This window comes from Kazachstania africana, chromosome 2 (genome assembly GCF_000304475.1).
Source record: "Kazachstania africana CBS 2517 chromosome 2, complete genome".
Taxonomy (NCBI): Eukaryota; Fungi; Ascomycota; class Saccharomycetes; order Saccharomycetales; family Saccharomycetaceae; genus Kazachstania; species Kazachstania africana.
The window spans coordinates 850,668-878,506 of NC_018941.1; the positions used below are offsets into that span (position 1 = coordinate 850,668).

A 27,839-nucleotide genomic window follows, 5' to 3' on the forward strand; every position below is an offset into this window, starting at 1 on the left:
ATCCAGGCTATATAACTCTGTAGAATTGAGAGGCATGAACGGTGCATCAGTAAGGCAATTGGCACCAATAGAAAAATACTTCTATCACAGAAGTGATTTAGGTTTACATACCTGTTTCTATTTAGGAGTGGAGCTTAGTAAAATTCCAAGTAAGGATAAATTTATTCAAGCATTAAAAAAAACCATTGCAGAGTTACCATTATTCCATTGCAATATTGACAAAGGATCTGGTAACTCTGATTTGCACGCCAAAAATGTTCAAGGTGTGATCAATTTCGCTGATGTCGTTGAGTTTAGGAACGATATCCAGTTCCTATCTACGAAGGAAATTAACGATATATTCCAAAACTACGATTTCAACTATGGTAAGGAATCTTTCCTGTGGAAGATCTTAGTTATTCCATCACAGAACCAATTGCTCTTATTATTGGATCATGCATTATATGATGGCAATTCTGGTGTAAAGTTTTGGGAGGTTTTCATGACGTCTCTACGAGAAGCCAAGTGCAATGTGGAAGAACAAGAGGATGAGTGTATCTTCAAGGGGGATAAATCAACTGATTTTGTTCTTGAACCGCATCCTTATGATAAGTGGCCTGGTACGTGGAGCTGGGCGGTAAAGAAGGTTCTGGCAAAAATGCTATTCTCTGCTTCACCAAAAATGATTACAAAGATCGATAGCAAGTTTATGCAGTTTAAAGACTACCCTTTTGTTGATAAACTTCTGGAGAAACCACCAAAAAATGGAAGAAAATATCAAGTAAATAACGATAACCTACAATGGCAATTTCGTCTTACTCCTGAATCGTTGAAAAAAATGTTGGAAAGCTGTAAAAAGAATAGAGTGTCACTGACTTCTTATTTGGTTGCGTTATTTATAATGTCCTTGAGAGAGATAAATGAAAATAAATTGTGCGGTGGACCGTCGGTGAACGTCAGTATTCCAATGAATACCAGAATGAAGTGTAAAGAAAGATTGAATCTCAGGGACGAAGAAGTACAAGTAGGAAACTTTGTTACTGGTCTAGATTTCAAGACGAAAATGGAAAAACAGGAAGAGACCACTATTCTAAATGTGGCTTCAAAGGTTCAAGAATTTATTACAAACGAAACTTTGAACAACATAGGAGACAAGATTAATGCTATGAATTTATTAAATGTTGTAAACCAAAGAAGGTTTTTGGAGGAGACTTTGAATTCCATTAATGAGGGGCCAGGTTCCGTGTTCGAAGTGACAAATTTGGGTTTCAAAGACTTTGATAGAAACTGTGACACTCAGTTAAACTTTTATATCAAGGACAGTTTTTTTAACGTACCTAAGGGTATTTATAGTGTTTTCACTTGTGCAATAATATCTACTCCTTTAGGTGGTTTGAATTGTACAGTCTCCTTTCCTAAAGAATTGGCTGATACTCTTGATAAGCCATTTTCGTATGTCAAAAACAAGTTAAATTTATGACATCTTAAATGCTATTCCTTTAATTGGTTGGGAACTGTAACTGCAGGTAAACAGGACATACGACAGAAATCTGAGTCAAAGTAATCAATATATGCTTTTACCTTTAAACCGTCAAGTAAGTTAAATAGTGTATATGTAGACATGGGAAGGGATTGCGATAATCACTCATAGGCCAAATTTTTCGAGCTATGAGTTCCAAATTCTTGGGTTTGGATGTTTTCGCCATAAAATTTTTCAGAAAATAGCTGACTTTCTGTTCTTCCCAGATTATTGGAATTGGTAATGTGAATATTAGCATATTGTGCGGTGATAGAGTCCTCTTGAATTTTGAAAATGTTAGCTTTTAGCATGATTAATGCGTGTAATACACACAACACGAACATTAGCAAAGCATCAAAAATGTAAAGAAACCATTCGTGACTTTGTATATAGCCGTCAAAGCCTTCAATAGCTTCAATAACTCTAATGATCGATCTTAAAAGGATTAAAAAACTATTGAATAGAAGAACGATATTCAACTTTTTCCAATTGACCTTTTCACTAATAGGATTTGTTTTTCTTGATAATTTGAACAAAAAGAGGAACTCATTGATAATAAATAAACCAAAGAAGATAATTTGAACAAATAAGCCTCCAGTCAATACATGACTCCCCGTTACTCTTCCACTTTCTGATGCCATCAAACCACCACCACCAGCTTGCATCAGAAGACTGACAACATCACCTAGAACAAAAATTGTAGTGTTGAATCTCGCTGGCATTATCATTAAATTTTCTGAAAACATCAAATGAGACATTCTTCCAAATATCATGTAGATCGAAGCAGCGAAAAGAGTCGGCGCGATTAAGACTAAAACATTCTGAATCACGTACGGCGTTATCTTGGTTTGGTTATTACATGAGACACAACGTGCTATGTAACCAATGACTTCCAGAGCACATCCCACTATAGAAGGAATATATGGACCAATCAACTTGACTGGAGAATAAAAACGTAATGAAAACCCATTTGCTGTTGAAGATGATGGATATACGGTATGTTTATTTTTCGTGGCACATCTGTAAAGAGTCAGGATCGACAAAATAGTGGCTACAATGAATAGAGCGGTGAATATTCCAGCAGCAGCCTTGTTAGGGGTATAACGATATAATTGCCAACTAGAATCAGTTCCGTTATTCGAAATGGTCATATTGAAACCGTTGATGTTATCGAATGACCATTAGAAAAGCAAAAAACAAAGTGTCAATAGCATGCCATTTATATAAGTCGTTCGAAAACAAGATGAATGAGGATGTAACGCTATAAGCCTCTTCCTAGTTTTAAAGTGGCAGTAAGTTGCGGACATGTCTGAATATTTGAGCTTGCAGTAATATCAAATTTTTTCCGAAATCTTGCTTCGGTTTACTCGAGAAACTCAAAAATTAGTGCAGAGAAATTATTTTACCGAGGGAAAGCAACAGCGGAATATTGCGCTGCGTAATAACACTCACAAATTGACCAAATAAAAATCAGACTTGGGAACACCTTCCTCACAAGAGACTCCAAAATCTTGCAGAAGGTCTTCGATTTTCGTGCACACTAAAAATAGATGATATACGAGCAGGGCAAACTAGGTCAAGACAACTAGAAAAAAAGAAATGATCAAGATTACTATCTCATGTCTGCTTTGTGATGGGGTCTTATCAAAGTGTACTTTCCAACAACAAATGACAGTCATATACATTGGATTTGGCACACCAATATTTCATTGTTGATGAACTGTCCAATTGGATGCCACTGTAATACATCAACTTCTTTTCATGGCGTTACTTTCACTACTGGCAATGTCAATCTTGGGATACTTCATGTCACATCTTTTTCGCTGCTAAAAAAAAGTACAACAAAAAATGAAAAATCGCGATTACATTGGACTGTTTTCTACACCCACACCTACATCCGTACTTTCGCTACTGATGTAAACCAATTATTATTGAAAATTTTGGAAAATGTATTTTATTCGGAAAGTTTTTGTGCGCGGTACCTTCTGTTTTGCGTCCCTTCGGTTCACTTTTGGCGAGTCCAGATGGTCTCCTGTTGAATCTTAGGCTGAGATCACTGTAATTCTCCCCCCAGATGGGCCGAGCTTGTACCAGCCCGTTGTGAGGTCACACCCACCTACCAAGTCTTCGGATGGGCCGAGCTCTGCTCTACTGCTCGGAAATTGTACTCGCAGTACAGAGGTCGATGTTGCGCAGACATCGCGGTAACTGGATGCAGGCCCTCAGTATTGTCAATGTAGCGTTCTTGCAAGCAGGTAGCAATGGTCAACATTTCGCCATATTAAGATAATGTTTACACATATACAGTTGGTATTGATTTCATTGAAAGATAAGCTAGCAAAGAAATTGAGCAAAATGTCCTTACCAGCTACCTTTGACTTGACTCCAGAAGATGCCCAATTATTGTTGGCTGCCAACGCACACTTAGGTGCCAGAAACGTTCAAGTATGTTGAAAATAGGAATTAACCTAACTACTCAGATATGATGGAAGACCGAATGTTAGAAGATAAGAGTATTATAGGGAAATTATAAACTACTGAAATCAAAAAAATAGAGTACCAACAAGTGATCATAACGACATTATATTATTAAATATAATTTGAAATATTACAAAGAAAATTTTGCCAAAGGATATCAGTTGTCAATGGGAAATCGACTTAGTTATAATTGAAGATGAGAAACTTATAAGTTATCCAATCTAGAAACTTCCATCACGTAATTTCATTTCATAATCAGATTTACTAACAATATTTTTTTTATCATTTTAATAGGTTCACCAAGAACCATATGTTCACAGTGCTAGTCCAGATGGTGTTCACGTCATCAACATTGGTAAGACCTGGGAAAAATTAGTCTTAGCTGCCAGAATCATCGCTGCTATTCCAAACCCAGAAGATGTTGTTGCCATCTCTTCCAGAACCTACGGTCAAAGAGCTGTCTTAAAGTATGCTGCTCACACCGGTGCTACTCCAATTGCTGGTAGATTCACTCCAGGTTCTTTTACCAATTACATCACCCGTTCTTTCAAGGAACCAAGATTAGTTATTGTTACTGACCCAAGATCTGATGCTCAAGCTATCAAGGAAGCTTCTTATGTTAACATCCCAGTCATTGCTTTAACTGACTTAGACTCCCCATCTGAATACGTTGATGTTGCTATCCCATGTAACAACAGAGGTAAGCACTCTATTGGTTTAATCTGGTACTTATTAGCCAGAGAAGTCTTAAGATTAAGAGGTGCTTTAGTTGACAGAACCCAACCATGGTCTATCATGCCAGATTTATACTTCTACAGAAACCCAGAGGAAGTTGAACAACAAACCGCTGAAGAAGCTGCTCAATCTACTGCCACTGAAGAAGAAGCCAAGGAAGAAGTCACTGAAGAGCAAACTGGTGCCTCTGAATGGGCTGAAGAAAACGCTGATGCTGCCGAATGGTAAGTTTGGTGACATTTACATTTAGTATATTAGTATAATCTTTTAAAAAAATAATCACGTTTTATAATTCACAACATTTTTCTTGTACGACCGTCTCATCGTAAAAATGGCAGTTTTGTATAGTGATACAAGAATCTACGAGGTCTATGTATGAGATAATTGAAATCTGATATCCAAACGACTATGTACAGTGCAATTTTTATTACTTGAAGACAATTCTATATCATACCGAATGTGCCTTCTATGCTTGTCAATTTTCGGCGTAAACTTTATATACACGATATAAAATAAAAAAAGTGAATCTAAAACATCTTGGAAGTTATTGAACAAGGAAAAAGTCATCACTCAACTTTACAATTGCCGAGAACATTTGCCATAGGCGATTCGTATAGCAGAATATGAGTGTGCCGAAGAAGAGACTCTTTGAATTAAATCGACTTTCTGCCAAGATATTTGATCAGAATTTCAATCCACAAGGGTTAAGGACGGGTTCGAAAATACTATCGAGCAGACTAAAAGGTCCAACAATAGCAAATTATTATGGTAATCCTGATTTTTTGAAATTTAAGAATTTGAAAACCCTTTTTCCGAACTATCAATTTGTTGATACAGATGAACTTTACAGACTATCAAAAGTGGAGGGTTTGAAGCGTCGTGGTAAGGGTCCCCCAAAAAAGACGAAATCAGGTTCTACCCTTTCGAAGCCAACGAAACATAAATAATAATATTCTAACAGATTAATGCAATTAGGGCTTTGGCCCCGTAAATAATTGAAAAGATGTATGTATCATGTATATAAAAAAAAGCGTATTCACATACTAAGGGTTGGCTAGGGCATCTGAAAGCTTTGCATAGATGTCCCTGGCTTTGATAGGTCCATCAGGTAATGAAAAATATAAAACATGGTAAAGCTTAGTCCTATTTAAAGTCAACGGAAGTCCTTTCAGTATCTGTCTTGCAGTGTAACTTGAAAAATAATTATACCTTATTTTACTCATTAGAATGGAGTAAGGTCTAAACATTCTACTAATCTTCAGAGGATTGTTTTCTAATGTAAAAATGGTCAACCCTGGTTCAGTTCTATTCCAATTGATAGAGATTCCACCCGGTAATCGCTTAGGGTCCTTTATTCTCAACAGTAACGCAAACAATGGGAAGTGGTTAATTAAACCAATAATTGACTCGAGAAAAATCTCTACACACATCGCCATAAGCCTGAGAATTGTGTAACAAATATAAAAGGCAAGAACAGTAGGCATTAAAAAGACCAAAATCAGAAAGAGTAATGTCCCCATAAGCAATTGATCAAGTTCGAAGAAATGGTGGTCAATTCTGTCACGTAGTACATTCCTTTTCTTGCCGCAGAAAAGATAAAATAGGCTTATCATACAATTAAGTTGCCAGTGATACAGTTTACCACTTATATGATAAAATAAATATAAGTGGAGAGAAAGAATAGAGAAAAAGTCCATAATTAGCGATAAACCAAATGATGCACCGGATAAACACATAATCTGAGTAAGTAAAGAAAGAAACCAACTCAAATTGCTTTTATCCACAAAATATTTAGCAAATCCGTTGAATGTAAATTCAATAATCCATAGAAACAGTTCACTGAGAAATGATGCAAGCTCTTCATTCAATTTAATACCGAACGGGTTGTTTGAAAGAAATATGGTAATCTTCTTTATAGAATCATAGCAGCAGAACTGTATCGAGGACGCCACTATATTTACCAATTGATCGTGCTGGTCGTGTAAAATGGCACCAATTATCAGGCCAAACGACACGTCATTTACTATCAGCCATATGGTATTGTATAATCTAATATAATCTGGGTAAAATTTGCACGGCAACTCGCTTCTCAAGCTTGCAGATGCTTCTGAATAGCTTCGAAATCGAGGGAGTGCTTTTCTGATGGTAACATTTTTATTTATTTTTAAGTACTGGACTGGAAAGTATGCAATTTGTTGGCATCGAAGATCTATTTGCTGTAGTGTTGCAGATATTGTTACAATGGGGAAGTATGACCAATGCAGAAGAAGGTATATATTTTGTGCAATGAAGCATAGACTCATTAATAAATAGAACAGTAACCTAGAAGTGACTCTTGAGAGAAAAGAATGTTGATAACATTTTAGTAGTATACTAAAGAGTTTTTCGGATAACCTATTTTCTCCAATAATAAGATGTGAATACTTCTCTGAAAATGCGTTTAAATGAGTGTAGTAGAGATTCAAAAGATTAATAGACTGCGGCAAATTCCCAGAAAAGTTAAAATAAGATTTATGATACATTATTTTCTTCACATTATCTAAAGTGACCTTCTTAGAATTATGCAGCTCTTTTTCAGGTAGCGCCAGTGATATAGGATCCAGCGAAAAGAATTGCATAAGGTTCAACTTCGGTGCTTCAAATTCCAGTACATTACAGAACATTTGACTTAATATCCAACTCGAATCATGTTTTTTTTGCCTATTATTGTGTATGGAGCTTGCAATGATGCTCCTAGTTCTAATAAGTCCTTGCTAACGATTTCCAATACCATGTAGTCAGTACCTTGGAGTGAGACTGCAACTGCAACAATATCATCGGTTAAAATATTTTTCTCCTTTCTTCGAAGGTGTTTTGGCCAAAACAAATAGCTGCTCATCCTAGCATTTATCCTTTGGATATGATGGTATCGAGTATATTCAGCTGTCTATTAATTTTCATCATACATGAACATATTCCGATATCACAATATTTCAAAAAAGTGACATTTGCGAAAATATATATAGTGATAAAACGAGAAGTTAAAACTCTCTAATACAAAGTTTTATATTGACAATTGTTTAAGGTGTTAGTTACGCCAACAACAGAAAGATTGAGCCATTACATAATAAGTGTGCATTAAACTGGTTCTTCCGCATTAGAAGGCGTGTCGAACAAGGTTAACTTTCCAGCTCGAGCGATTTTGAGAATTTGTCGTACGTCAAATCTAAGTCTATCATTTGATATTATTATTGCAGAAGCCATTAGAACAATATAGGAAATGGATTCTGATAACAGAAAGCTTACTGCGCCTTTTGAACCCGTAAGGAATCCTTTTATTACGGACGATGAGGAACCTTACGAGGACACCAGAAATAGAAATGTAGTTCCACCATCACTACATATATCCCCTCCTCAGTCCGAGGCAGAGGACACATCAGAGAGTACTGAAGAAGAAGTTGAAGGTAATCGGCTGAGGCTGGCCGATCTTTTCAAAGTACGTAGGGCAGAAGCAAATGGAGGTAAACGTCCAAAATTGTCACTCAAAACATCTTTGAGCGATGACGACATTGAAGATAAAACCTCTAATAGTATACCACCTGCACGTTCTATGCTATCAACACCCTCTGTTGGTGGAAGGCGCAGAAGATCCAGTGCTAGTACAGATCAATCAAAAAGTAGGTCATCAAGTGCAAGTAGTAAGGATAGGGTTCCAAAATCTGCCAGGGTGCTATCTTTCGTGGCAGCTGATGATATGGACGATTTTAAGATTTTACAAGAAGGTTTTGAAGGTGCTAATAATGAGGCAGGTCAGAGCTGGTTGCCACCTTTAACTTCGAATGATGAATCCAAACTGCCCAAAACGCCAGCTGATCAAACCTCCTTTGAAGGAATATTTCTGCATTCTAAGTCATCTCAGAAATCGACCTCCAGAGAAAGGACGCCTGAACCAGGCCCTAGCGATTATTCAAGACTTTCTCCTTTAAAAAATGCATCCGATACAAAAAGCTACCTCGGAACCAAAAGGAACGACATTTCTAAAGAAGATCTACATGTAGAACAGACAGAATTGATCAATGAACATATTTCTCCAATTTCAGTAGAATTGCCTGATTTCAATGTACTTCCTGGTAAAACGTCTACAAGACCTTTAAAATTGTACGGTAACTCCCTAGGTTTATTCCCTCCAACTTCTGGACTACGTGTAAAATTCGCCAAAATCCATCTTCATGAAAGCTATCGAGCTTTTTACGTTGTACTCCTAGCTTTTTTTACCGTGTTGCTCGCTCATACAACGTACCATCCTTCCAATATCAATTTCCTTTATAGATTCCATACTTGGTCTGACTACGTTAATTTTACCCTTTTTATATTCTTTACAATCCATGATCTGACAAAAATAATAGCATTTGGCTTTTGGGATGACTCTCAAATGTTTCGAGCAACCGGTCGTAAATACAAAACACTAGTAGAAAGGTTTGGAATAGAGAAACTATATAAATCACTGAGAGCTAAGTATGGCTCAAAAATTGTTGACTCCATTTTTCCCTTTAAAGTTGTGTTGCATCATGAGACCGACAAAGAATACTCTCTCAGGAGTTCCGTCACAGATATTGACATGTTGCAGCCTAAAATTGAGTATAGGGATATGCCCAGAGCTTTTTCGCGTTCTTCTTGGAATAGAATTGACTTGATGTCTACTATATGTTTTTGGATTGGTATGTTCTTTTCAATAAAGGATTATGATGATAAAGTCGGTATAAGAATTTTCAAGCCTCTGGCTGTTTTCCGGATTTTGAGATTGGTCAATACAGACACCGGTATTTCATCTATATTAAGGGCATTAAAATACGGTATTCCTCAACTTGTCAATGTTGGATGGATGCTAGTTTATTTCTGGGTATTTTTTGGTATTTTGGGAGTTCAGATATTTCAAGGTTCCCTCAGAAGGCAATGTGTTTGGATAAATCCTGATGACCCAAACGACACATATCAATACGATATGCAATTTTGCGGGGGATATCTTGAACCTGTGACAGGCGCAAGGATGAATTATGTTTTCCATGATGGTAAAGATGGTATGGCTTCAAAGGGCTTTTTATGCCCCCAATATTCCAAGTGTATCTCTAATGCAAATCCTTATAACGGTAGAGTTAGCTTTGATAATATTGTGAACTCTATGGAATTGGTGTTTATAGTTATGAGTGCAAACACTTTCACAGATATTATGTATTATACCATGGATTCAGATGAAATGCCGGCCTGCTTGTTCTTTATTGTTTCCATTTTTGTTTTGACTATTTGGATGATGAATCTTCTCATTGCAGTTCTTGTTTCTTCCTTCGAAATGGCAAACGAAAAGTTTAAAAAGGAAAGGCTAGAGGCTCATTCTAACGAAAGTTGGCCCGTACGGTTGTCAGTTGGATATTGGAAATTTTTCAAGGTAAAGGCCTCAGTGACCAAATTCCCAAATTGGGCGGCAAAAGGACTCTCTGTTTATGCTAAAACTGAATGGGTTTTCGTTGCCTTAATTTTAGCTGATTTAATTTTCAGATGTGTGATAAATGCAGAAAGTTCTGATGACACTCTCAAAAGGCTTTTCAGGCTCGATAAATCCATCTCTGCCGTTTTACTCGTTGAATCACTTATCAGATTTTTTCTTCATATTCCAAATCTTTGGAAGTTTTTGACAAAGCCAGGATATATATATGACCTGATTGTTTCAATTATTACACTCATTATCAGCACGTTAGCAGATAAAGGAAAATTGGGGCATATTTACTTTTGGCTTTCCGTTTTTCAAATTAGCCGTTTTTATAGAGTTGTTTTGGTTATTCCATTAACTAGAAAGCTATGGACAATGGTGTTAAAGAACGGTGTTATGATATGGAATCTAACATCTTTTTACTTTTTCTTTATTTTTTTAGCAGCAATCATTTTGTCTGTATACTTTGAGGGAGTGGTTCCATCCAGTGAAGTATCTGATTATCCGTTTGCAATGTACTCACTTCCTAATTCTTTTCTCTCTTTATTTACAATTGCTTCAACTGAAAACTGGACCAATGTACTCTATGTCCTGCAAGATTATTCGCCAAATATCTCTTCTGCATTTTTTTGCTCAGTTCTACTCATTATGTGGTTTATACTTTCAAACTCTGTCATCCTAAATATTTTCATTGCACTGATCTCAGATAGCATGGATGTTGACGAGAATGAAAAGAGATACATGCAAATAAAGCATTATTTGAAATATGTCTATCCTCAAAAAATACAAGACTATACGCATGCCACTCTCCTCCAGAGAATAAGAAAGAAGTTTTTTAGGAAGCCAAATCAAGAGGACTCAAGGGACTTTAAACAATTTTTGATGAGAGGAACAGCTATCATGAACATTGCCCATAATATGGGCGGAGACTTGGCGACTGAGTTTAACGACACATCTGGCGAAAGGATAAACGCTGCGAATAATTGGATTAATCGAATTATTACAGGGCTTTTCTCCCTTAACAGGTTGAGAATGTTCTCTGAAAATCCTTTCTACAAAAAACCAGAAGTTATTTTCACAGAAATAAACGATCAGAATGGAAAGTCGTTCGTATTACAGCTGAACGAATTTGAAGAGGAAAAACTGAATTACCTTGATAAACATCCATCGTTCAACTACTCTTATTACATTTTTTCCCCAAAACATAGATTCCGTAAGTTATGTCAACGATTGGTGGCTCCAAGTACAGGGAAGAGAACTGACGGTAGACACTTTTACGAGGATGACACAGATGCGTATGATAAAAGGCATTATTTTAATAGAATTGAAAGGGACTTTTTTGTTTTTATTTATGCAGCTGTCACTTTGTTACTCGTTGTCTGTTCCTGTTATGTGACGCCCCTTTACAAAATGAAGGAAAACATTGAAACATTCGATTGGCCTTTTTATCTTGACATAACGTTTATTTCGATGTTTACCCTTGAATTTATTGTCAAAACGATAGCAGACGGTTTTATATATTCTCCCAATGCATATGTTAGAAACCCGTGGAATTGTATAGACCTTGTTGTGCTTGTATCTATGTTCATTTATTTGGTGGCATACTTAGAAAACAATGGCAACATATCCAGAATTTTTAAAGGACTGTCAGCATTAAGAGCGCTAAGATGTTTAACCATAAGTAATACCGCGAGACAAACATTCAACTTAGTTCTTTTTGATGGAATAAAGAATATTTGCGAAGCTGCTTTGATTTGTTTTAGCTTATTGTTTCCATTTGCTGTATGGGGATTGGGCCTCTTTAGAGGACGTCTGAGCACATGTAACGATTCAGATCTGTCGAAGGCTGAATGTTTTAATGAATTTACAAATACTGTTTTCAATAGAGATATCATGATGCCCAGAGTGTACAGTCAGCCCTACTTACATTTTGACAGTTTTTCGAAAAGTTTCAAGTCTCTTTACGAGATCATCTCGTTGGAAGGATGGGTAGATCTGCTAAGTAATCTGATGAACAGTACAGGAGTAGGAACTCCCGCTTCCGACCTCGCTACTCCTAGTAATGCTGTCTTTCTGATTCTCTTCAACTTTTTGAGTATGGTGTTCATTTTAAATCTCTTTGTGTCTTTTATTATAAATAACCATAAGAGAACGACTGGAAGCGCTTATCACACAGTAGAGGAAAAGTCGTGGTTAGAATCGGTGAAGCTATTATCTCAAGCAAAACAGAGGGTGAGGCCGAGCTTGATGGAACTTCCAAAATCAAGGCAATTTTTTTATCAACTTGCGGTCGAGAAGAATAATTTCTATTATGCAACTCTGCTGCAAATAGTGCTGTATATTCACATTGTTATGTTGTTGAGTTTATCGTACAGCGAGACCGGTACTTCATTAGGATACGATGAAAAGTATTTCATGTTTTCTACGTCGGTATTTATGCTTCAAGAGGTGTTTTATATTTATGGAGAAAGTTTACCTTTGTACTTGAGTCAGAAATGGAATGTATCCCGATTTATCTTTATTTGTACTTCATTTATTTTGACAATCCTGGGCCTTAATATTCCTCTCGAGTATGCCTGGTTTCACAATGTTAACGATTTTTTCCACTTGGCATATTTTCTTTTTATTATACCACAGAATGACACTTTAAGTGAGCTTCTAGAAACCGCAATGGCAAGTTTACCTCCTATTCTCTCACTTACGTATACATGGGCTATTTTATTTCTAGTTTATGCTATTGCACTAAATCAAATTTTCGGATTGACTAGGCTTGGCCCAAACACTACTGATAATATTAATTTCAGAACGGTTATCAAAAGTTTAATAGTTCTTTTCAGATGCAGTTTCGGTGAAGGGTGGAATTATATTATGGATGATTTAACAGTTTCAAAGCCTTTCTGTTATTATGGAGAATCTGGTTATGGTGACTGCGGATCAAATACCTATGCGTATTTATTAATGATGTCATGGAATGTTTTATCGATGTACATTTTTATCAACCTGTTCATTTCCCTAGTTATTGGGAACTTCAGTTATGTATATAGGCGAAGTACTTCTCATTTTGCTGTTAATAGGATGGAAATTAGAAAATATGTTAACGCATGGTCCAAATTTGATTCTGATGGTACAGGTGAGATAGAATTTTCCTATTTGCCGAAGTTAATGCATTCTTTTGATGGTACTTTTTCATTCAAAATTTGGGAAGGTAGATTAAGCGTTAAAAACTTGGTAAAAAATTACATGACAGTGAATCCAGACGATCCCTATGATGTTAAGGTTGATTTGGAAGGTTTAAATAGGGAGCTTGACACTGTGGATAAGGCAAAGATTATTCAAAGGAAGTTGCAATATAGACGTTTCGTTCAAGAGGTTCATCATACAAATTCATATCGTGGTGCAATAAAGTTCGGTAATTTACTTCAATTAATACCATTATACACAAGTTACAACCCTCGAGAGTGTTTAGGAATTGATGAGTATGTCCGCTATTTGTATAATTTGGGTAAAGTTGATAAATTCTTGGACAATCAAAGAAATGTTGACGTACTGGATATGGTTGTTACGAGATGGAAATACCATCTAAGAAACAAGAGAAGAGACTTGGATGAAGATCTTATTTTCTCTCAAGAACTGCAAGTTTTGCATAATTCCGATTCAGAAGATTCAGTTGATATTTATCCATTGTCTACACCAAGAATGGATTTTGGTGTCGATAACTTTTTATGGTCACCGGGTCTCAAAAGAGACGGAAACAACAAATAAGAACCGTACATTTCATGAAAAACTTTACAAAGTTCAGACATATATTACATAATTCAATATATTCATACTAACAGCATGATGGTCCCTTGTTCCCTCGTTGTTGCGAGGAATAAAAATCAGAGAGACTATTGTTTGTAGCAAAAAGTTAAAAATTATTTGCGCAAGCCCGGAATCGAACCGGGGGCCCAACGATGGCAACGTTGGATTTTACCACTAAACCACTTGCGCTAAATTATATGCATTTGTCATGGAATAAATTGGTTAGGAATGCTTTATCGATCCGTATTTACACCCCATTTAATGTTTTACATAGGCACATGATCAGTTTTAAATATAGAACTAATATATTATAATGTTAGACCACATATTACTGTCACACAACTTTATCACTAGTATGTACATTACAGTTCTTATTCTCTTCTTTTAAGATGATACAAAACGATGAAGATCTAATGAAAATATGGCTTCTCATTCATACCTTTTCTGCAACAATCAATTCCTCATTAACACTGGAAATCCACAATACTCAATTCTGTGGTAACTCCTTAATGGATCTTTTTAGCTTAATGTTGTGGTTACTCTTTCTCCTTGATTGTATAATTAGCTTTTCCAGGGACTTTCCTCAATTTGTAAGGTTATAAATGTTTGCTTCATTACTCATTAAACTTGTAATATGATTTGTTATCGAGGTCGGCCTTTATTGTCCTTATTATTGCTTGACAGATTCTAGCAAAATAATTATATTGAGATCATGATCTAATGAAACTAGATTTATTGGTCTATCCCAGATCATGTTAATTCCAGAAAATAATAATATGAAGACGTTACTTATTCTTGGCATATTGCTGTTTATTTGATGGTTTTTGCAGAACAAATAATGAGAAACTTTAAGAGGCTTCAGTACATAAGTCACTTTCTTGTCTACCTTGACAACCTAAAGAGAAGACTATAAATAGATATTGAGATATGTTTGAAACAATAATTTCATAATTAAAAATAACTGGTATGGAGCCTCAATTTGAGCCTAATGCAAGAAGAGACAGTATATAATACTCAGTGCCAATCAATTGTAATGTCACGAAGGAGTACATATGGCAGTTGGGATGTCATTGAATATGGCAAACATATAGTTATTTGCATATATTGTGTATGCTAGTCAAACTCTTTTTTCTTGTGTTTGTTTTCCAACAGAGGAGCATAGAGGCAGGTAATATAAGAAAAGGTTTATATTCCCTTTGCGTTCTTGATAGTGCTTTCCTACGCCAGAAAATCAATATTATAGTGGGACTATACAATTGCTACTTTGGGTTTTTAACATAGAAAGATTTAATTTGTGGTTTACCTCTTTAACAATGCACTGTTAAGACCATTTGCAAGGGTAGCCAATTCTGAACAAAGTGACTTTCTTTTCTTGCATGTGCGTTTTACATATTTTTGACGTTATTAAACCATATTCGGCCAAAATATAAATTATATAAATAATTAGAGCTCAGAAATAAATACAAATAGTCATCCCAATCTTACTGATTCTAACGTATGCCATGTTACCCTTGATAATCCATCTTAGGCTCTCCGATACATATCGTTTAGTGCAAATAACTTCTAGCACTCTCCATAAAATTCAGAACTCTATCATAAAGTGTGATTGTAGCTCAATGCTGAAGACTCTTCCGAGCTTCTGCTATTTTGGAAGAATAACATGATGTGCAAAACGTCTCCTGGTAAATTTACATTCTTATCAAGTGCACAAGCAACGTACCAAGCAGGTAGAACACGTTACAATGAAAGCACTGTTGCGGCTAACTGGAAAGAAGCTCCTTCTTTAAAACAAGTACAAGCCTCACGATATAATATAGTAAAAAGGGGGATTAATGTATATACTAGATGAATTAACTTGAACGCAATATCCATTTAATAGGTATATGCAAATTATATGCTGAATCACGTGTGCCGTATATTACCCGACTTTAACTGTAAATACAAGACAATTTCAAAAAACCGTTATGAAAATGAAAGATTTAATATAAAGATCTTGACGAGGAGCTTAAATCAATTTAGTGGAAACATCAAAAAATCAATCTCAAAACTTCAGCAGACATACTGAGGAAATTCTGTTTACATATTTATCCATTTATTTTTTATTAAAAGTAAATCTTTTGTCTCAATTCTGCTTCAAGTCAAAATAAAAAATGGATTCCATTTTAGATTTTTCAAAAGAATTGGATATCAATGTCCTAGACCAGGTAGTTGACACATTTTATAATGCCTCCGGCCCACAGCAAAAACAAGCTCAGGATGCCTTAACAAAGTTCCAGGAGCATCCAGATGCATGGCAACGTGCAGATCAAATTTTGCAGTTTTCCAAAAATCCCCACGCTAAGTTCATTGGATTATCTATTTTAGACAAATTAATTACCACAAAATGGAAGCTATTACCAAATGAGCAACGTGTTGGTATTAGAAACTTTATTGTAGGTATGATTATCTCAATGTGCCAGGATGATGCTGTTTTCAAAACCCAGAAAAATTTGATCAACAAGTCTGATTTAACTTTGGTACAAGTTTTGAAACAAGAATGGCCTCAAAACTGGCCAGAATTTATCCCAGAATTAATTGGTAGTTCTGCCTCTTCAGTAAACGTATGTGAAAACAATATGGTTATCTTAAAATTGTTATCGGAAGAGGTCTTCGACTTTTCAGCCGAACAGATGACCCAAGCTAAGGCTTTGCATTTGAAACAGTCAATGTCAAAAGAATTTGAGCAGATCTTCAAGCTCTGTTATCAGGTGCTAGAACAAGCATCTTCTTCTTCCTTAGTAGTAGCAGCCTTAGAGTCATTATTGAGATATTTACACTGGATCCCATATCGTTACATTTATGAAACAAATATACTGGAGTTACTGAGTACCAAGTTTTTAGCTTCTGCTGACACTAGAGCGGTGACCTTAAAGTGTTTAACCGAGGTATCAAGTTTAAAGATCCCACAAGATAACACTTCCATAAAACAACAAAGCGTCATATTTTTCCAAAATACTTTACAACAAATTGCCCTGAACGTAATCCCTATGACAGCAGATCTCAAGAACACATACAACTCTGCAAATGGTACAGACCAATCATTTTTACAGGATTTCGCCATGTTTTTAACAACTTATCTCTCTAACCACAGATCCTTACTAGAAAGTGATGAATCATTGAGAGAGTTATTATTAAACGCTCACCAATACTTAATTCAACTATCTAAGATTGAAGAAAGAGAATTGTTTAAAACAACTTTAGATTACTGGCACGATCTAGTCTCAAACTTGTTCTACGAAGTGCAGCAGCTTCCAGCAAATGAACTAAACCCCTTAATGCAATTAACTGTCGGTAGTCAAACAATTTCCACCGGGTCAGGTGCTTTGAGTCCTGATTTCATGAAAAGATATCCACTGAAAAAACATATCTACGAAGATATTTGTTCTCAATTAAGACTTGTTATCATTGAAAACATGGTAAGACCAGAAGAAGTTTTAGTTGTTGAAAATGATGAAGGTGAAATTGTCAGAGAGTTTGTCAAAGAATCCGATACCATTCAACTTTATAAATCGGAAAGAGCAGTCCTTGTTTATTTAACCCATTTAAATGTTGTTGACACGGAGCAAATCATGATCAACAAACTTGCTAGACAGCTTGATGGTTCTGAATGGTCATGGCATAACATTAATACTTTGTCATGGGCTATTGGTTCCGTGTCCGGTACGATGAATGAGGATACTGAGAAACGTTTTGTTGTTACTGTTATCAAGGACTTGCTAGCCTTAACTGAAAAAAAGAGAGGCAAAGACAACAAGGCTGTTGTTGCATCTGATATTATGTACGTCGTTGGTCAATATCCAAGATTTTTGAAAGCGCATTGGAATTTCTTAAGAACTGTTATTTTGAAGTTATTTGAGTTCATGCATGAAACACATGAAGGTGTTCAAGACATGGCATGTGATACATTCATTAAGATTGTTCAAAAATGTAAATATCATTTTGTTATTCAACAACCACGTGAGTCTGAACCATTTATCCAAACAATTATTAGGGATATTCAAAAAACGACAAGTGATTTACAGCCTCAACAAGTTCACACCTTCTACAAGGCTTGTGGTATCATAATTTCTGAGGAAAGAAACTCTGCTGAGAAAACTAGATTGTTGAACGATCTAATGCAACTACCGAATATGGCATGGGATGCAATTGTAGAACAGTCTACTGCAAACCCAGCGCTATTGCTCGATCCAGAAACTGTTAAGATCATTGCAAATATCATCAAAACTAATGTTGCTGTCTGCAGCTCAATGGGTGCCGATTTCTATCCTCAACTAGGTCATATTTATTACAATATGTTGCAACTATATAGGGCTGTTTCATCTATGATATCAAGCCAAGTTGCCTCGGAAGGTGTAATCGCCACAAAGACACCAAAAGTGCGTGGTTTAAGAACAATCAAGAAGGAAGTCTTGAAATTGGTTGAAATTTATATATCAAGTGCAAAGAACCTAGAAGAGGTCGTTAAAGTTTTGGTCGAACCTTTATTAAATGCAGTCCTAGAAGACTACTTGAACAACGTCCCTGATGCCAGAGATGCCGAAGTTTTGAACTGTATGACAACTGTAGTCAGTAAGGTCGGCCATATGATACCACAAGGTGTCATTTTAATCCTACAAAGTGTTTTTGAATGTACATTAAACATGATCAACAAAGATTTTACTGAATATCCAGAACATCGTGTTGAATTTTACAAGTTGTTGAAGGTTATAAATGAAAAATCATTCAATGCCTTTTTGGAGCTACCACCAGCTGCTTTTAAATTATTCATTGACGCTATCTGTTGGGCATTTAAACATAACAATAGAGATATTGAGGTGAATGGTCTTTCTATTGCATTACACTTGGTCAAAAACATTGAGAGTATGGGAAATACACAATTTGCCAACACTTTCTATAAAAACTTTTACTTCACTTTTGTTAGTGAGACCTTTTTCGTTTTGACTGATTCTGACCATAAATCTGGATTTTCTAAACAGTCTTTATTATTGGTAAAGTTAATTTCCTTAGTTTTAGACAATAAAATTTCAGTACCTATCTATGAAGAAAATCAAGCACCACAAGGCACCTCTAATCAAGTATTTTTAAGCCAATATTTAGGTAATATGCTATCCAATGCTTTCCCACATCTGACAGCTGAACAAATAACGAATTTCTTAAACGCATTGATGAAGCAATATAGGGACACCGCAAAATTCAACGGTATTCTAAGAGATTTCCTTGTTCAAATCAAGGAATTCGGTGGGGATCCAACTGATTACTTATATGCTGAAGAAAAGGAAAATGCAGTTGAAGAACAAAACAAGCTACAAAGAGAAAAAGCCGCGATGGTTGGTGGTTTGTTAAAACCATCCGAATTGGATGATTAAAAGGTCACACATTACTCACTGCTAGGTAAGGAGGAAATAGTGGTATCCTTTCATTTAGATCATTATATATAGATGTATCATAAAATCATAATTAATTTAGAAAAAAAGCTGTCTTATATAGAAAGCATGAAAGAAGCATAATAGAGAAGTGTAGATAATTGGATTCTTTCCACGAATTGCTAATTGTTTTCAGTATAAACAAGAATATGCATATATGTATTTACAAGCAAATTGTCATTATTATCATAATTTTTTGATTGCATCTTGAATTCTGACATAAGATCCGTTTGGTCCAGGAACTGAACCCTTTACCCAAATGACATTATTTTTATCATCAGTTTTCAAAATTTCAATATTTTGTACTGTGACATTGTTAGTACCCATCCTACCAGGCATTTTTTTACCAGGCAAGACTCTACCGGGATCTTGATTCTGACCATACGAACCACCATGTCTATGCATCAGAGAGGTACCATGACTTGCCCTCAAACCTTTGAAACCATACTTTTTCATTACACCGGCAAAACCCTTCCCCTTTGAAATTGACCTTATATCCACAAAATCACCCACTTTGAAAAACGAAGGTTTGAATGTTGTTCCAGGTTCCAAGAGCCCACCTTCATCCTTGACTCTAAATTCTGCACTTTTCAGTTTAGGATTGACTAAATGTGTTGCATAATGGCCCAATAATTGCCTTGTGACCTTTTGTGGATTCTTATTACCATATCCCACCTGCACAGCAAAGTAACCGTTTTCATTCATTGTTCGGTTTAGAATTACTTCTACATTATCCAGTTTCAATATCGTCGCAGCTAAACGTTCCCCCGTGACATCATTGAAAAAAGGAAGCATGCCGATCTTAGTGGTCAGAATTCCACATCTAGCTGGGAGCCACTTCCTATTATGAGCCTGCTCTGGTGAATGATTTATCTTTGGATTATGCATTTGTATGGAGTTCGCAATACTCGGAGCAATCAGAAATGGTCGTGAGTAACATCTTGCATATGAGATGAGATGCACTGGAGCAGTACCCTTCTGTGTAAATAGTGGACGTAATGCTACCATTGGTCAACTATGACGATTAGCCCTTTCACACTTCTTGTAAACTGAAGATGTAAGGTAATCTGAATCTTATTTATCATTTTTGATGTTAAATCAATATTGATCACGTGCCTGGAAAAATCAAGATCATCCTGATGCACAAATATATATATACAATTGCTTTCTATATTTGATTTCACCTGGGACCAGTGTGCTACATACCGTTAGATACTAAGTTAATTCTCTTTTTATTTGCCCAATAAATTGTAAATATGACCTCATATTTCAGCAATCTATGGGGTAGAAAAACATTATACACAAATGGAAGCGCTTCTTTAAGATGAGAAACGCATTTATCCGTTAATAATGAAAAATGGGGTTCCAAAAAATGTTATAATATTTGAAGAAAAGGACCAGGAAGGTGGCAAACAGAGACAATACCCGGATGGCTCTGGTAAAAGGCAAGAACCATGTTCGTTATAAGTCATGCTCTTTTCTTGACGAAAAAGAGCATTTCTTGATATTGATCTCCTAACCACCCCATATAAAAATCCTGGGCTTTCCTTGATGACTTTAAAAATGAGGCAGAAATTCAAAAACTGGCAAAAAATAACGTTGAAATTTATCAAGATTTATCCTGCCTTTTATACTTTTCGGCTTCGTAGATTAAGAAAAAAATAGACGAAAATTGTTGTTGCGGTTAACACTTCACTGCACTGAGAAAGAAAAGAGGGCATTCTAGAAAGAACAGAGTGCATTGGTATGTTAATATCGCTTATTATAGGGAAGAATGAAGTCTAGTAAGAAGATTATCTCGAATGTTTTAGAGCATATATCTTCTTCTGGGAGAATTGTAGGACAAAACTCGGAAGTGTCATCTTCATTTCATAAATCGGTGGCATTATCATATAATAGTTACAATCCATCATTAAATAAAAAGGATTTCAATTCAATTATCTCAGAGAATATTTTCTCGAGAATTGATACTGGAAGTATTGACTTTAAATTGATTAAGAAAAGGGACCCCAAATATTTTCAGTTTAAAGATAAATACTATTTGATTTTCCCTGATTTTAATAATTTGAATGATTATTTACACAGTACACAAAACTCTAAAATAAATAGAATTAGAGTCAAATTTAAACCAATATTGAAGGATTCTGAAGAGTTTAGTAAGGTACAAAATATATACAAAAAATACTGTAGAAATCTGTCGTGTGCATACAATTCGAGAAAATCATATTATAATTCAATTGCTGAAGATGTTCCAAATGATTTCGATACCAGTGAAATATCAAAAATTGAATCCAAATCATTACTTATTTGGAATCTACCAAATGAGCTTTCACCCGCAGAGATCCAAAATTTTTTCTGGTTTTATGACATCAAACATTGTTTCAAATTGTATTGGGACGATAATCATAGTTTATCCTTTGTAGCATTCAATAATATTCTCGACTGTAATAAATTTGCCAGAAATTTCCATGGTGCTCTGTTTAATAATGACAAGAATCAAAAATTGCTAATTGATAACTTATAAGCTTTTTTAACAATACTTTTTCACAACTGTCTCCATGATTCCCTTATAATTTCCCACTTCTTATCATTAAAACTATCCTGATTGTTTATCGATTGATTTAAAGTCTCACTGACAGTATATGGCTTCTTCTCTAGTATGACATATTTCTCCCAAATACCTCTGTTTAGCCAAACAAGTACAAAACTATCATCATCATCGTTATGACACCAACCAATTTTACATCGATCCTCTTCTAAATCTTTATCTGTTTGACTCAACTTCGAGTTTTGTAAATGCAACTTACACATTGACCAAGTCGATTCTAAATAATTTGTAACCCCCCAATTAATAGATTTGGGTATAATTCCATTCAATACATGCACTTTATTATCATTTTTATCATTCAAAATTTTGAAGACATGTAAAGTTTGCTTATTGGATACTATTGCCAGAGTTTTCCCCTGGGGGCTAAACTTCATACCATATATCGTAACATTATCTAGACCCCTTCTAAATTCTTTAATAAGTTGACCATTATGCACGTTGAATACCCTTATCAAAGTACCTTTTTTTGAACATGTAGAAATCATATTGCCTTGGTTATTAAATTTCATCAAATTTATTCCAGTCTTGTGCGCTTTAAATATTATTGAATTTGTCATTAATTTATCATTCTTTAAAGTTAAATTGACAATTCGCACTTGTCCCCTGTTTTTAACAGTTTCAAAACATATTATTCCATTTATTTGATCGTCGGTCTCCTTTGATGTTCTAAAATCTACGTTTGAATTAATTGGTATTTCAAAATCGTCACACAGCTTAATTGGATTCTTGGCGAATTTATAGATTGATATGGATTTTTCCAATACAATAATGATAAAACATCTTGAAATGAAAAACTTTTTAATTATTGACATGAAATTCAATCTTATAGTTTCCTTCTTGGAAAGATCATCCCATATAATCAATGCATTTACAGGATAACGAGGACTACTTCCACCCCCTACCATGGCAATATAGTTAGACCTATTCAATAGTTCAGTCATCCCAATACTTTTACCCTTTAAATTGTCTTCAGCCTCAAATTTCTGTACCAATTTTCTCTGTAGTGGGAAGGTATTGTATATTAGAAACCCATTATCAGTCGAGCAACTGAAACAAGAATCATCCTGATTGAAGGATACATGGTTAAACTTAGACATCAATCCTACACCGAACACCCGCTTTAAGTCTCGTCAATTGTTAATCGTGTATCTCAATACTCTAGGTAATGAAAGAGAGTTCTTTGCCTACAGTGCTAATTATATATCTTCAAAAAATATAAATAAATACGTCTGTAACTACTCCGCATATAAACGCGTTAAACGATTCACTACTAAAGCAAACATCAACAAGCCATCACCATACCAGACTGTATGTCTGAGACATGCTGAATGGCGTCGTCGAGTTTCAGGACACGAATATGTGGCCTTTATACAACAGGGTTTCCTTATGATGCACTGCCTGTCAAAAAAATGTCAGAACCGACACAGATGTGTTCTTCGACAGGTTTCTTCTCTCCAGCATCTTCTAGTGCATGACACTGGCAGATCTGTGAGTAAATTCATTCACTTTGTCTCACTTTCTTGACGTCTTGGACATACAGAAAGCATAATACACAGAAAAAACTGTCATACAAGTGCCTCTCCTCCACACAACAGAGTCTTATTTGTAAAAGAAGCTCTGATCTGTAAGGGAGGTGTATTCACGACAACAGCTCTCCCCATTTGACTATCTATCCACACTCGCTATATTTGCTTATATTATATCTTTTTTTTTCATCTAGAAACTAACCCAATTTTCAGATATAAAGGTATTACTAAAAAAACAAACAAGACAGAAAATAAAATAAATAAATACACATAGCACTAAAGAATAACTAGTCCCGTTATAATAGATATAAATTATTTACTGTGAACCACATTTGCACTCAGACCATTAAACTGCTTTGAACCGCTTTTCTCTTCCCAGTTATGTCTATAAGTAAAAATCTTGGAAAAATAGCCGCCCATGGACATGGTAGTAATTGTGACAAGAAAGAGATGAAAAGTAGGAAGTCATTGGCTTTAGACAGATTCATACCTCATAATACGTCAAATCATGCGTACAAAGTGCTCAAAACGTCACCAGAACAACCAAATAAAGCAATTGAAAGATCCATAGATCCAGAGAGATTCAGGTCCACAACTCCTGCTTTTTTTTCCACTTTTGGCAACAGTGATCAATTTAACGATTTTAATGATAGTGATGATATTATGATAACAAGTACTCCAAGGCGACAGGAAACACAGTATCATAATTCCGGGGATACTAATGATGTGAACACTAATAATAGTAATAACAATAACAATAATAATAATTATATTAATAATGATAACAATAATAATAATAATGGTAATGATAATAATAATGACATTAGTAATAATAATATTAATACTAATACTAATGTTAATTACGATACAGGCTCTGACGATTTAATACATAAAAAATTTATCGAAATATCCTTAGGCTTAAATTCTCCAAATAGAATTCTGAATTTTAACCATAATGCAAGATTTGTACAGGTAAATACACCGATTAGTCAATACAATCAAACAAGTAACGAATTCCCCGTAACATCATCACAACAAATTGGAAAATACAATAGGCCAAAAAAAAGATTAAAATCACATATTCCATTTAGAGTGCTCGATGCTCCCTCTCTCAGAAATGACTTCTATTCAAATCTAATATCTTGGTCAGGTAAAACAGGTAACATACTGGTTGGACTAGGTTCGGCAGTTTATATATGGTCGGAAACTCAAGGCGCAATCCCCATTTTGAAAATTGAAAACAGTAATGATTTTATTACGTGCGTCTCATTTAGCCCTAATAACCTTTACTTTATAATCGGTACAAAATTTGGTTATTTGCTCTTGTTTAGCCAAATTAACCTAACGGACAATATTACACCACTTTGTAAAATAAAATTAAATTCATTCAAGGGAATAACTTGCACAGAATGGTTTCATTTACATGATTCTATTGAAAATCAAAATTTTTTCATCTCTGGTGAAGAAACTGGAGAAATTTCACTGTTCAAAATAATCGAAACTTCCAACAATACGGAACTTCATTGTATTGGTAAAATACAAGCTCAAAAACAGCAAGTTTGCGGTACGTTTTGTTCATTTCATTACAGAAACTAGAAGACCCTTTCTTCCCATTGATACAACAAATTTTTGTCTCACATACTAACTGAAAAAGTGTCGATTGCAGGTATTTCAATTAATTATGACAATACTATGGTTGCTGTAGGCGGTAATGACAATTCCTGTTCACTATGGGATATCAAAAGCTTTAATAATGCTAAATTAAAGTTTTTGTTAAATCACAATGCCGCAGTGAAGGCAGTTGCATTTTGTCCATGGTCTAAATCTTTGCTAGCGACAGGTGGCGGTAGTAAAGATAAAACTATAAAATTCTGGCATACAAAAACTGGAACTCTAATCAACAAGATCAAAACAACCGGTCAGGTGACATCCCTGATATGGTCCAGTCGGTACAAACAGATTGTTGCCACATTTGGCTTCGGAGATATTGAAAAACCTTTGCTGTTGATTTTGTATTCCTATCCCAAATTAACACAATTGCTATATGTCAAGACGCCACAACCACTACGAGCATTGAGTGCTGTTCTTTCACCAGATTTCACTTCGATCTGTGTCGCAACAAATGACGAAACTCTTCGTTTTTTCAGACTCTGGGAGGATAATGAAGATGTTATCATCCAGTCACAGATGGAGGGCCTGTATGGTTCACGCTTGATTGAGTTCATGGAAGGCATCCACCACCTTGATAAGAAGCAGAATTTACGATAAAAAATAATCTGTAACTATATTCATTTCTACATAACATATAATTGCATTATCTATATAACCACATTCCTTTTAGGTCATCTACTGCATTCGTGCGAACCAAAAGAACACGCATATACGCTTCGGTGACCTCCCAGAAACTCAAAGATTGATACGAACCAGCCGTCAACGACACTTCGTCCTACGACTCGAAAGAAATGAATATGACAGTGAAAGCGTTCATCTGTGAAGCTTAGGTTGGCCCTGTAACCCGGCTGTTCTATTCGACTATATTTTTTGATTTGGTTATAATCTCAATATTATATACTTGCGGGAAGCTATCAAGGCAAAAAATATCAAGACGGCAGCAAAAAGTTTCACATAGCATCGAGACAGGACCAAGTGTTGTTCCTGACTGTATGCCAATATTCGAAACTTCCTAGCATGAGTGATAAGAAGACAGAAGATATAGGTGATGGTGGAGCTTTAGATTCTCAAGTAATTGCTCCGGGAATTCAAAGAAATTTGGAAAAGGAAGTAATTGCTGGGTTTACATTCAATATTTTACTATATCCTTTGATCTTAATATATTTCATTTCCACATTTGTTTATGTAAATAGGAAAATCATACCATATCTGTTTATAGACGAAAAGTTCCACATTAACCAAACTATAACTTACATTAAGGGTGATTGGGCTCAATGGGACCCTAAGATTACGACACCGCCAGGCCTCTATATCCTTGGTTGGTGTAACTATCACATAATAAAACCGATCTTCAAAAGTTGGTCAAATTTGACGATACTGAGATTGACAAATTTAATGGGTGGCTTGCTAATTTTACCGATATGCATATTAAGGCCACTTTTCCTATTCAACGCAATTGGCTTCTGGCCTATCTCCTTAATGTGCTTTCCTTTGATGTCAACATATTATTATCTTTACTACACAGATGTTTGGTCCACTATATTGATTTTACAATCCCTCACTCTTGTAATGACTTTAAGTTGCGGCCCCAAATTGAGTATATGGCTAAGTGGCTTGTTTGCCGGTCTAAGTTGTATTTTCAGGCAAACAAATATCATATGGTCTGGTTTTGTCATGTTAATCTGCATCGAAAGGAAAGCAATGATTACAAAACAGTTCAATAGCAATAATTTCAATAATTATTTAAAGTGCTTCATCCTTTCTATAGAGGAATTTAAGGACGTGACCTTACCATATTTCATCAATTTTATCTTATTCTTCTTTTATTTACTCTGGAATAGGTCAATAACATTAGGAGACAAATCGAATCATACCGCTGGCCTTCATTTAGTTCAAATTTTTTACTGCTTCACTTTTATCACTGTTTTCAGTTTACCGCTATGGTGCTCGAGAAATTTTTTAAAATCATACAAATTGAGATGCCTCAGTAGACCAGTTCGTACAATATTCGAATTGCTAGGGATAATGCTGATAATAAGATATTTTACAAGCGTTCATCCCTTCTTGTTAGCTGACAACAGACATTACACTTTTTATTTATTTAAAAAATTGATAGGTAGAAAATCGAGATTGATTAAATATGCGTTAATGTCCATCATCTACCACTTCTGCTGTTTCAATTATATGGAGTTGATGAGGCCGAATGAAATGGTTTTCAATACAAACCAGCCATTACCTATTAAGGATCAAACCCAGTTACCTGTTCAATTAACTCACATTTCATGGACCGGTTTACTGTTATGTACGTTCATCACCATTGTACCTTCACCACTATTTGAGCCAAGATATTATATTCTACCGTACTATTTTTGGAGAATCTTCATAACCTGTAATGCAGAGCCCATTTTCGAAAAATTGGAAATTAAGACGGAGGTGAACAACGAAGAGTCCGTCACGATCGAATCTACTGGAAGACTTCTTTGGGAATTTCTCTGGTTTATGTCTATTAATATTTTCACATTATTGGTTTTTACTTACCATCCATTTAAATGGGATGATGAACCATTTTTACAGAGAATTATTTGGTAAATATTAT

General features: G+C 35.3%; 12 protein-coding genes and 1 non-coding gene across 13 annotated transcripts; 8 read left to right on the forward strand and 5 right to left on the reverse strand.

The window, feature by feature from the left end:
* Positions 1-34: 34 nt before the first annotated feature.
* On the forward strand, positions 35-1,459 carry SLI1 (N-acetyltransferase; the record flags this gene model as incomplete). Its single annotated transcript, XM_003955793.1, has 1 exon — positions 35-1,459. One exon carries the CDS (start codon positions 35-37, stop codon positions 1,457-1,459), a length of 1,425 nt encoding a protein of 474 aa, XP_003955842.1.
* A 161-nt stretch (positions 1,460-1,620) lies between these two features.
* On the reverse strand, positions 1,621-2,649 carry RTA1 (Rta1p; the record flags this gene model as incomplete). Its single annotated transcript, XM_003955794.1, has 1 exon — positions 1,621-2,649. One exon carries the CDS (start codon positions 2,647-2,649, stop codon positions 1,621-1,623), a length of 1,029 nt encoding a protein of 342 aa, XP_003955843.1.
* Positions 2,650-3,853: 1,204 nt separating this feature from the next.
* RPS0A (40S ribosomal protein uS2) lies at positions 3,854-4,939 on the forward strand (the record flags this gene model as incomplete). Its single annotated transcript, XM_003955795.1, has 2 exons — positions 3,854-3,943; positions 4,271-4,939. 2 exons carry the CDS (start codon positions 3,854-3,856, stop codon positions 4,937-4,939), a joined length of 759 nt encoding a protein of 252 aa, XP_003955844.1.
* Positions 4,940-5,334: 395 nt separating this feature from the next.
* On the forward strand, positions 5,335-5,658 carry RSM27 (mitochondrial 37S ribosomal protein mS33; the record flags this gene model as incomplete). Its single annotated transcript, XM_003955796.1, has 1 exon — positions 5,335-5,658. One exon carries the CDS (start codon positions 5,335-5,337, stop codon positions 5,656-5,658), a length of 324 nt encoding a protein of 107 aa, XP_003955845.1.
* Positions 5,659-5,754: 96 nt separating this feature from the next.
* GPI1 (phosphatidylinositol N-acetylglucosaminyltransferase) lies at positions 5,755-7,374 on the reverse strand (the record flags this gene model as incomplete). Its single annotated transcript, XM_003955797.1, has 1 exon — positions 5,755-7,374. One exon carries the CDS (start codon positions 7,372-7,374, stop codon positions 5,755-5,757), a length of 1,620 nt encoding a protein of 539 aa, XP_003955846.1.
* A 596-nt stretch (positions 7,375-7,970) lies between these two features.
* Positions 7,971-13,937, forward strand: CCH1 (calcium channel protein CCH1; the record flags this gene model as incomplete). Its single annotated transcript, XM_003955798.1, has 1 exon — positions 7,971-13,937. One exon carries the CDS (start codon positions 7,971-7,973, stop codon positions 13,935-13,937), a length of 5,967 nt encoding a protein of 1,988 aa, XP_003955847.1.
* A 157-nt stretch (positions 13,938-14,094) lies between these two features.
* KAFR0Btrna12G lies at positions 14,095-14,165 on the reverse strand. The gene has a single exon. It is a non-coding gene; the product is annotated as a tRNA-Gly (tRNA).
* A 1,961-nt stretch (positions 14,166-16,126) lies between these two features.
* Positions 16,127-19,381, forward strand: CRM1 (exportin CRM1; the record flags this gene model as incomplete). The annotated part of the gene is made up of 1 exon (XM_003955799.1): positions 16,127-19,381. The coding sequence occupies one exon, from the start codon at positions 16,127-16,129 to the stop codon at positions 19,379-19,381; it is 3,255 nt and encodes a 1,084-aa protein (XP_003955848.1).
* Positions 19,382-19,624: 243 nt separating this feature from the next.
* On the reverse strand, positions 19,625-20,446 carry MRPL9 (mitochondrial 54S ribosomal protein uL3m; the record flags this gene model as incomplete). Its single annotated transcript, XM_003955800.1, has 1 exon — positions 19,625-20,446. One exon carries the CDS (start codon positions 20,444-20,446, stop codon positions 19,625-19,627), a length of 822 nt encoding a protein of 273 aa, XP_003955849.1.
* A 766-nt stretch (positions 20,447-21,212) lies between these two features.
* PET54 (Pet54p) lies at positions 21,213-21,962 on the forward strand (the record flags this gene model as incomplete). The annotated part of the gene is made up of 1 exon (XM_003955801.1): positions 21,213-21,962. One exon carries the CDS (start codon positions 21,213-21,215, stop codon positions 21,960-21,962), a length of 750 nt encoding a protein of 249 aa, XP_003955850.1.
* A 20-nt stretch (positions 21,963-21,982) lies between these two features.
* HSV2 (phosphatidylinositol-3,5-bisphosphate binding protein HSV2) lies at positions 21,983-23,143 on the reverse strand (the record flags this gene model as incomplete). The annotated part of the gene is made up of 1 exon (XM_003955802.1): positions 21,983-23,143. The coding sequence occupies one exon, from the start codon at positions 23,141-23,143 to the stop codon at positions 21,983-21,985; it is 1,161 nt and encodes a 386-aa protein (XP_003955851.1).
* An 810-nt stretch (positions 23,144-23,953) lies between these two features.
* On the forward strand, positions 23,954-25,840 carry AMA1 (Ama1p; the record flags this gene model as incomplete). The annotated part of the gene is made up of 2 exons (XM_003955803.1): positions 23,954-25,136; positions 25,239-25,840. 2 exons carry the CDS (start codon positions 23,954-23,956, stop codon positions 25,838-25,840), a joined length of 1,785 nt encoding a protein of 594 aa, XP_003955852.1.
* Positions 25,841-26,260: 420 nt separating this feature from the next.
* On the forward strand, positions 26,261-27,832 carry DIE2 (dolichyl-P-Glc:Glc(2)Man(9)GlcNAc(2)-PP-dolichol alpha-1,2- glucosyltransferase; the record flags this gene model as incomplete). The annotated part of the gene is made up of 1 exon (XM_003955804.1): positions 26,261-27,832. The coding sequence occupies one exon, from the start codon at positions 26,261-26,263 to the stop codon at positions 27,830-27,832; it is 1,572 nt and encodes a 523-aa protein (XP_003955853.1).
* Positions 27,833-27,839: the final 7 nt, after the last annotated feature.